At 51.2% G+C, this 10,000-nt stretch overlaps 1 protein-coding gene across 1 annotated transcript in view; it reads left to right on the top strand.

Moving 5' to 3' along the window:
* Nucleotides 1–866: 866 nt before the first annotated feature.
* LOC144892169 (cytochrome P450 3A30-like) overlaps nt 867–10,000 on the top strand; it is a gene marked incomplete at its 3' end in the record, with an annotated part of 68,423 nt that continues 59,289 nt past the window's right edge. Inside the window, exon 1 of the mRNA XM_078777426.1 lies at nt 867–1,022. Coding sequence (XP_078633552.1) covers nt 946–1,022 — 77 coding nt within the window. The remainder of the gene's footprint in view (nt 1,023–10,000) is intronic.

Below are 10,000 nucleotides of genomic sequence, written 5' to 3'. Positions count from 1 at the left end.
TTCAACTTTGATGACTCTTTCTCTGCCTTTGATGCTTGAGCTGACTTCTTGGTGGTTGCAACAAAGTTGTTGTACAGATCATTTTTACACTTCTGGTGGTACCTCAGTTTTCCTTCCTTTTGAGCCTCCTTCATACGTTCCACAACAGTAACATTTTCGACAGTTTCTGCTTGTTTCAATAAAGTTGAGTATCCCTTTGGAGTTGCCTGTATGAGCCTTTCAGCTGGTGTATCCGAGCGTGCACAGATGAAGCAATTGAGCACAGGTGGAGTAACGTCTTCATCCATATTGCTAGACTCCATGTCCTACAAAGTAGAAAATGAGATATATTTAGAAATTATTTTTCCACAAAGGAGTGCCTGTGGTGAAATATAAATGTTAACAATCAACTCAGAATCATGAAAAACCCTTATTTGACCCCTCATAAGTTACTTAAGGGCCGATTTAAAAAAATAAAAATTCTCGAAAATAATTTTTCGGTACCCGAATTCAACAGCTTTTTTTCTGGGTTTCCCACGGGAGTTGACCTTCAACATTTTAACACATGTTATTACACACCTTTACAAACATATTGGTGAAGAAATTTTTTGGTAACAATTTAGTTAACAGATTTTCATATGTTTCCCTTACTACGAGATAATTTACAACAATCTCCTTCATCCCAAACATCCCAATGTAAGCGTTGAACTTATAAAATGGGTTCATTGTTTGGTTACTGGTGAGAAAAACGATACAACAAACACCGTAATTGATCTCGATCTGCACTCTGCAGGCATTGGGTTCACCAGGATGACGACGTGACGTCATTGAACGTGCTGACCAATTACGTGTCGCGTCGCTTACGTTTCACCCCGTAATCCACCCAACGTGCACCAAACCTTTGTTCCCGGAACCAAAGCGCGAGTTTACTTCAACATAGCGGCTTGATCACAGGTAAACGGGATCATGGCGCTGGCGTTTCTCAGCTTCCTGTCGCCCACGACGTGGGTTCTGATCATCACCACCTGCGTGCTTTTTGCTATGTGAGTGTTTGGTGCTGCACGATCTTCATATATATACATATATCGTGCTCTTTGTACCGATTGCTTCGGTTTGTTAGGTAAATCAATTAATTATCACAACCCTGATTTTACTTTCGCAGTTGTTTGACTTTGTACATTAAAGATTATCCCACGTTTTATATCCCGCAGCAGTGATTGCAAAAGTTTTGCTGAAACGTATCTGAAAGATGTCGATCACGTGATGTGTATCAAACTTTTTCCATCTGTGAGAATAATAACTCGTCTGATAACTTCTGGGAGTTTCGAGTTCGAATCGCGACCGAGTCATAGCAAAGACTTCACAAATGGTGCGTGCTGCTGCTTTCCTTGATGCTCAGTATAAAATAAAATAAACATAGGTTGGCAGCCATTGCACAGGCTTTGATGGACCTAATGACCTCGTGCGTCGACGTTCCTTGGAAGGACACTTGTGGCGGACACAAAAGCCCACTGGCAATCTGGCATGGTGACATCATTCCACGCACCAAGTGGGCGGTGGCCACGCCCGAGGGGTAGGCGTGGCCTCATGATATACACCGGGCGACCAGCCCGGAGCATTTCAGTGTTACAGTGTAGTCTTACAATAAAGACGTTTATATGTTACCGCTTGTCCGCTTCCTCCTTGCTCACAAGCAGCGCGCGTAACGCCGCGCTTTACTGGTGACCCTCGACGTTGGATCTGCCGTAGCGATCCTTCCGAACACGACGCCATTGCAATGGCCAACGACAAGGCAATGGCGATTAAACTTCCCGAATTTTGGGAGGCCCAGGCCGAAGTCTGGTTCGTTCAAGCCGAAGCCCAATTTCAGCTTCGGCGCCTCACCAACGACGACCTGCGCTACTGCCATGTCGTCGCCTCCCTCGGGCCCGGCACGGCCGCTCGAGTTGTGTCCGTCCTTCGCCACCCACCGGACGGCCACAAGTACGAGGCACTCAGGCGGCTACTCCTAGCCACGTTCGGCCTCACGGACGACGCAAGGGCCGATCGCCTCCTGGATCTCCCCGAGCTCGGTGAGACGCGCCCGTCGGTCCGAATGGACCATATGCTGTCACTGTTGGGCGACGAAGCCCCCGGTTCGCTATTCCGGGCGCTTTTCCGGCGCCAACTTCCAGCGCAGGTTCGCCTCGCGTTGGCCGGGACCGAGCTAACGGAACCCCGAGCATTGGCCGCCAAGGCGGACAGGTACTTCGCCGCTTCGGACACGCGGGCGAGCGTCGGCGTGGCCGTCACGGCCCTCGACGCTGATGTTCAGCAGCATGTTCCACAGCATCAGCTTCTACAGCGCGCTGATGTTCAGCAGCATGCTGATACGCACCTCGTGAACACCGCCACGCCCCGCCCACCGCCGCGGCGAAAACCGCCACCGCGGGGAAACCCGCCAACTCCACCGGCCTGGCGGAGCCAGCCGCGCTCCTCCAGCTCCACCACCTGGTGCTGGTTCCACGCCAAGTTCGGCCACGAAGCTCGGCGGTGTCATCCGCCGTGCTCCTTCAACGGGTCGGGAAACGCCCGGGCCGGCGCTCAATAGTGGCGATGAGCGCCGGCCGTTCGAGCAGCCTGCTGTTCATAACGGACACCTTCTCCGGGCGCCGTTACCTGTGCGACACGGGAGCGCAGGTGAGTGTCATTCCCGCTGGCACGTCAGACAAGCACGCCGCGGGTGGGGGCCCCGCGCTGCTTGCCGCGAACGGGACGCCCATCCGTACGTACGGAAAACGCTGCCTCTCTCTGCGGTTTGGAGGGCAGGTTTTCCGATGGACGTTCGTCACCGCCGACGTGCCCATGGCACTGCTTGGTGCGGACTTCCTGTGCGCTAATGGGCTCCTGGTCGACGTCAAGCGCAGACGGCTTGTCCAGGCCGAGACGTTCAGCTCGCTCGCTTGTGCGTTGCCCAGCTCAACGAGCGGCTTGCCAAGCGGCTTGCCGAACGATTCGGTTCCGGCCACGTTGGTCTGTACGCTTCCGGCAGCGGACGCATTCACCCGCCTCCTCGCCGGCTTCCCGGCCCTCACGCGGCCCACCTTCTCGGCGGGGGCCGTCAAGCATGGGGTGGCCCATCACATCCCCACCGTCGGGCCACCGGTCTACGCCCGGGCACGCCGCCTCGAGCCGACGAAGCTGGCGGTGGCAAAAGCGGCGTTCGCTACCCTGGAGCGACTCGGCATCGTTCGGCGCTCAGAGAGCGCTTGGGCGTCGCCGCTGCACATCGTGCCGAAGCCCGGCGGGGGATGGCGACCGTGCGGGGACTATCGCCGTCTCAATGACGCCACGACTCCCGACCGCTACCCCGTCCCCCACATTCAGGACTTTTCCGCCCGTTTGGCGGGCAGGTCCTTCTTCTCGAAGGTGGACCTCATACGCGGCTACCATCAGGTCCCCGTCAGGCCGGAGGACGTCCCGAAGACGGCGGTCATCACGCCATTCGGACTCTTCGAGTTCCTGCGCATGCCCTTCGGTCTGAAGAATGCGGCTCAGGCGTTCCAGCGACTGATGGACAGCGTCCTGCGCGACTTGGATTTTGTCTACGTCTACCTGGACGATATCCTCGTCGCCAGCGCGTCCCGCGAAGAGCACCTACGCCACCTCCGCACGCTCTTCGAACGCCTGGGCCAGCATGGCCTGATTGTGAACCCCGCAAAGTGCCGGTTCGGCGCCGCCACAATCGATTTTCTGGGGCACCGTGTCACCAGGCACGGAGCCGTCCCCCTGCCGGCCAAGGTGGAGGCGGTGAAGGGGTTTCCGCGCCCCCGCACGATCAGAGGGCTGCAGGAGTTCCTGGGCATGGTGAACTTTTACCATCGGTTCCTGCCCCGTATCGCCCAGCTCCTGCGCCCCCTGCACGAAGCTCTCCGAGGTAAGCCGGGCAAAGGCGACGTTACCTGGACCGAGCAGATGGACACGGCGTTCACGGGCGCGAAGCTCGCCTTGGCTAACGCCACCATGCTCGCGCACCCGGCGCCCGATGCACCGATCGCCCTCACCACCGATGCCTCGGACTACGCGGTGGGCGCGGTGCACAAGCAATGGGTGCGTGGAGCTTGGCAACCGCTGGCGTTCTTTAGCCGGCAGCTTCGTCCGCCCGAACGCCGTTACAGTACCTTCGATCGCGAGTTGCTCGGACTTCACTTGGCGGTCAGGCACTTCCGCCATCTGCTCGAGGGCCGGGCGTTCACTGCCTTCGTCGACCACAAGCCGCTGATCTTTGCGATGGGCAAGGTCACCGAGCCGTGGTCGGCCCGGCAGCAGCGTCACCTCTCGGCCGTGTCCGAGTACACGACGGACATCCAGCACGTTGCGGGGAAGGACAACCCGGTGGCGGATTGCCTTTCCCGGGCCGTCGCCCATGCAGTCCACCTCGGCATCGACTATGCCCGGATGGCAGCGGACCAGGCCACTGACCCCGACGTCCAGGCCTTGCGGACCGCCGTCACGGGCCTCCGCGTCACCGAGGTGCCGTTCGATGGCGCGGGCGTGGCCCTCTTGTGCGACGTCTCCCTCGGGCGTCCTCGCCCCATCGTGCCCGCGGGCTGGCAGCGCCAGGTGTTTGACGCCATCCACGGCCTGTCCCACCCGGGCGCGAGGGCCTCCCAAAGGCTGATCGCCGACAAGTTCGTCTGGCATGGCCTCCGGAAGGCCGTCCGCGGCTGGGCCAGGACGTGCCTCGCGTGCCAGCGCGCCAAGGTGCACCGGCACACCCAGGCCCCGTTGGCCCCGTTCACGGTGCTGGAACGCCGGTTTGACCACGTCCACGTGGACCTGGTGGGACCTCTGCCCCCCTCGCGGGGTTTCACCTACGTCCTCACCATGGTGGACCGCACCACCCGGTGGCCGGAGGCCGTGCCCTTGGCGTCGACAACGGCGGCCGATGTCGCGCAGGCTTTCATCGCCACCTGGGTCGCCCGGTTCGGCGCCCCCTCAGACATCTCATCCGACCGCGGCCCCCAGTTCACCTCGGAACTCTGGGGGGCGGTTGCGCAGGGGCTCGGGGTCCGGCTGCACCGAACCACGGCCTACCACCCCCAGGCTAACGGCCTGTGTGAGCGATTTCACCGCTCATTGAAGGCCGCGCTCCGGGCCACCCTCCGCGACGGCGGCTGGGTCGACAGGCTCCCCTGGGTCCTGCTGGGCTCCGGACGGCGCCCAAGGAGGACCTGCACGCATCCGCGGCGGAGTTGGTCTTCGGGCAACCGCTGCGGGTGCCGGGGGAGTTCCTCCCCGACTCCACAGCACCATGGTCCGTGGCACAGCAGCGCTCTGCTCTGCAAGAGACCGCCCAGAGGTTCGCCCCGGTGCCAACGGCATGCCACGGGCACCCACCGACGCACGTCGCCCCAGAGCTTCGCACGGCGGAGTACGTCTTCGTCCGCCACGATGCCCATCGGACACCACTGCGGCCCCCGTACGACGGGCCTTTCCGCGTGCTGGAGACCGGGGCGAAGCACTTCACCCTGGACATCGGCGGTACTCCTGACCGCGTTTCGGTAGACCGCCTCAAGCCGGCCCACCTCGATGTGGACCATCCACCGCCAGTGGCCCAACCCCCACGTCGGGGCCGCCCTCCTGCGGGCGGACCCCCGGCACCGCCCAGCCCCACCGCCACGCCGCCCCCCGGTCCTGCACCCATCCCAGGGGCAGCCAGGGGCATCCCACCTGGCATCCCTGCACCCTGGACGCCGCCGATCGCCAGGGGGCGCTTCGGCCGGGTCATTCGTCTGCCCCGCAAACTGGCCCTCCAGGTGCGCGGGAATTCTGGGGGGGCACGTGTGGCGGACACAAAAGCCCACTGGCGTGGTGACATCATTCCACGCACCAAGTGGGCGGTGGCCACGCCCGAGGGGTAGGCGTGGCCTCATGATATACACCGGGCGACCAGCCCGGAGCATTTCAGTGTTACAGTGTAGTCTTACAATAAAGACGTTTATATGTTACCGCTTGTCCGCTTCCTCCTTGCTCACAAGCAGCGCGCGTAACGCCACGCTTTACACTCATAATATCGTCACCACATGCACGCAAAGTGAAAAGTGGTGTTAATCAATCACTTCTTGTCTTATCAGTTTGTTGTTGGTTTATGATTGAGGAACAACTTATTTAAAATTGTTACATTTTGAACACAAATCGGAACATGAATTGGAAAGCAAACCCGAAGTTTATCAGTACTGTGCCGACCTGCCTGGCAGTCAAACAAAATTGAAAATCATTCCAAACAAAAAAACTGTTTTAAGGACGTCGTAAAGGACACAAACAACCGGCACAAATACCCACTGGCGCAGCCATAGAACACCACAGTTCGGTGAACTCGGTTTGAGTGAAAACGATTGTGATTGGAGGATGGAAATCATTGGAATCTGCCGCGATGAAACAACTCCAAGGGCCTTTCACTCACTCACCGCAGGCAGGTTGGTGGTCTTTCCGTCTTCTACCGGCTCCTCTCCGGCCTTGCCCCCCCCCCCCAGCTCTCTCTGGGCTCTGTCCCCCAAATATTCCTACAGGTCGCACAAGATCTGCCTGCAACCCTCTTATCGTTAAACTGCCAAAATCAAGACTCTCTGCTCACCTTCACTCCTTCATTCCTCTTTTCTCCCGCCTCTGGACCAAATTCCCTCACTCTCTTCAATCCCACTCCTCCCTCCAGGTCTTTAAAACAGCTGTTCACCACCATCTCTTATCTTCCCCCATCCAAAACCTTGATCTTTTCTACCCCCACTAATTGCACCCCAAATCCACTTTTCTGAAATACCAACTTCTGTCCTGGAAGTCCTTGGTGTCCTTGTGTTTTATACTTCTATACTTCTCCCACCCCCCCCCTTCCCACGCCTCCTCCCCCCCCCCCCCACGCCTCCTCCCCCCCCCCTCCCACACCTCCTCCCTCCCCCTCTCCCACGCCTCCTCCCCCCAGGCCCTCTCCCTCCCACACATCTCTCGATGTCCCTGCTCTCAAATGTTGTGTTTGTGTGCTTCCCCTTCTCTCCCCATCTTGTCTACCACTCCCTCTTTTTATATATTTTGTTTGTCTGTTTGATTTGTTTGTGAAATAAATGTTAGCTCTTCTCGATTCTGTATACAAAAAAAAAAAAAAAAAAAGTGTGATCACATGACTGCAAGGCGCCATGTTGTAGTTCATCTTCGCCGAGCAAAGTGCTGTATTGTGTGAATCTTTGTGGACTCTGACATTTACATCTCGTCGTCATTATAATTTTTCATTCCAAAGTCTGTTTTGAGTGTAAAAGATGCCATGCTGGTCAACATGGGCCAGTTCCAATTCATCAGACAGAGGAAGGAAGATGCATCTTTATCCTTGTGATCCAGGAAGGAGAAAAATATGGCACAGTAAAATTTGGCACGTGGAATGGAGAGCCTACAACAGTAGTGTAATAATGTTGCTTCTGGGACACCTCCGTTTAACATGGGAAATCCCTATCTAATGTCATTTACCCCCTTGTCTTTTTCAAAAATCATAAACACCTCTATTTCTCCCACCCTCATCTTTATGAACCTTTTGTCTGTAGTACCTATCCTTAATGTTGTTCATTAGACCACTCAAACACTACAAATATTTGTTTTCTCTTATAGACCTATCATCCTTCTTCTACATATCATCTGGCAGATTAATCTTTGACCCACTCAAACATTGACCCATTCACTTCCATATTAATTCTTTCCCTCCCTCATTGCCCCTAAACACCTATATTTCTCTCACCCTGTTCTTTACGAACCTTCTAACCTTTTGACATGTTATCCTTATTCATTAGACCACTTAAACACCTGTGATCCTTCTGACCTCATGGACCTTTTAACCTTTTACTCTTAATATCATCTGGTGAATATAACCCACTCAAACAACGACCCTACAAATATTTGTTTATGTGTGGGAAATAATTTAATTCTCCTACAACTCTCCTCACCGTCTAATACATTAACAAAAAATATGTTTGAGTTTGGTTCTTTATTAAGATATTTTAACTGAGCTAAGATAAAATGGTAAACCTCCCTCAATGTTCTTATTTGAGCGCCTCCAGTGCCACATACCATTTTTAAATTAAAGTATATATTTTCCTGACAACCATCAAAGTTTTCCGTCCACTCAAAAATATTTCCATCTTTTTTACCCAATTCACCGGTATTTAAATTAATTCTCTTATTTGTTTTGTGAACTTTTTTACCAGTTGCCTTTTCAATTATACCTATTTGATATTTTTCACATTCATTATGTTTTCCATTTATATACCAAGGTTGATTACACCTCCACTCTTTAGTCTGGTTGATACTTGGTTCTATCATTTATATAATAGTAAAAAAGGCGGCGGTAGCCCGTTAAAATCCCCAACCCCCCCCCCCCCCCCTTTTTAACTTATCACTTATATATATCTTATCACTTATATATATCTTATCACTTATGTATATCTTATCACTTATATATATCTTATCACTTATATATATATATCTTATCACTTATATACTTATATAACCATAAGGGAGACTATCAATTCCATTTTCTAAAATAAACCTCTTATCATCAAAAGCCCCCAATGCTTTCTTATTTATCTCTTCTGAATATAATTGATGTTTATAACTTCTTATTCCATTAATCTTTCTAAACTCTTCTTTCTTTGTTGTTAAACAGTTATAATAATCCTTAAAGTTTATTGTTTCTTTAATAACATTTTTCTTTACACCTTTTAACTTCTTATCAGTCTTTTCAACGTTATTCACAATGTATTTATAAGCATAAGCCTTTGACCTCAATCCCACAAATTCACTCATAACATTTCCTCCTAATTCATCCTTGAACTTTCCAATCACCTTTTTATTTTTAGAAGAGAACAACTCACTCTCTGGACTGTAATTACTCGTGTCATAGATATTAATGTCTCTTTTCATGTCTGAATAAACATCGTTGGTATTAATTTTCAAAATAAAACTATCTGTATCCATATAAAGTAGATTAACATCATTTTGATATTTCTTCCTCAAGTTATTATAAAAGTAATCATACATTAATGACTTTGATAAATCAAGAATTGTTGTTCCAATATAAATAGGTTTGTTCATTTCAATACTCTCTTTAATCAAATGGATCGCACAAAAGTTCTCAGTAAAGACCTCAGCTCGAGTAAAACTCGGTCTATTAATTAATTTTGATGCTTGTTCCCAAGATGTTGATAGTCTGATATTTTGTCTTTTCCTCACATTCTCCATAGTCTTACCAAAGACCGCATTATTCATCAATTTATAAAAGTCTTTCTCAAAATCTGTTTTTGACTCTGTTCTTCTTTGTGTATTAAAATCAATGTACCCCTTTAACCAATGACTTTGATTGAACTTTAGAACCCTATGGATCTTCTCTACTCTTAGACCTTTTGATAAATATTGTCGCAAATTTCTTTGGTGTAGAACATAATTTTTCTTGTTATATAATGTAGTAAGTAATTTTTCTGTTGATTCACCTATATCAAACGATCGTTGATAATCACTCAACCATTCTTTCTTTGGACTTTCTTTCTCACAAGCAAATGGGAGATCTTTGTGTAGGTTATGGAGTTCCTCTGGATATTTTAAATCAATTTCAAAATAATAACCAACTTTTTCTTCATCCAATTCTTTTTGTGTAGAGATACATACATCTTGTAAAACGTTTTTGTAGTCTTTTTCCTTTACCCATCTAAGTTTTCCATAAGGAAGAGCCTGAGACATTGCCCAGCCATACAGGTTGTTCGCGTCATAGTACATCAAGTAAGAACTCTCTTTCGTTGGATCATAATTTGGAAGATATTTGTTATTTGCTTTTGCGTATCTACTCGAGCAGACTTGTGAAATTCCACCTCTTTTTGCCTTTTCAATCATCAAAAGCATATCAACATCGGTTATCAAATCCAAATCTTGTTTTGTCATTTTCAACATCGCACTCCAGGCCAATCCAGGTGCTGTGTAGTAGTGAGCAGGATCCAATCCATATCCAGTG

This window comes from Myxine glutinosa, chromosome 5 (genome assembly GCF_964187855.1).
Source record: "Myxine glutinosa chromosome 5, kmMyxGlut1.1, whole genome shotgun sequence".
Lineage (NCBI taxonomy): Eukaryota > Metazoa > Chordata > Myxini > Myxiniformes > Myxinidae > Myxine > Myxine glutinosa.
This window is presented reverse-complemented; position numbering and strand designations above follow the sequence as displayed.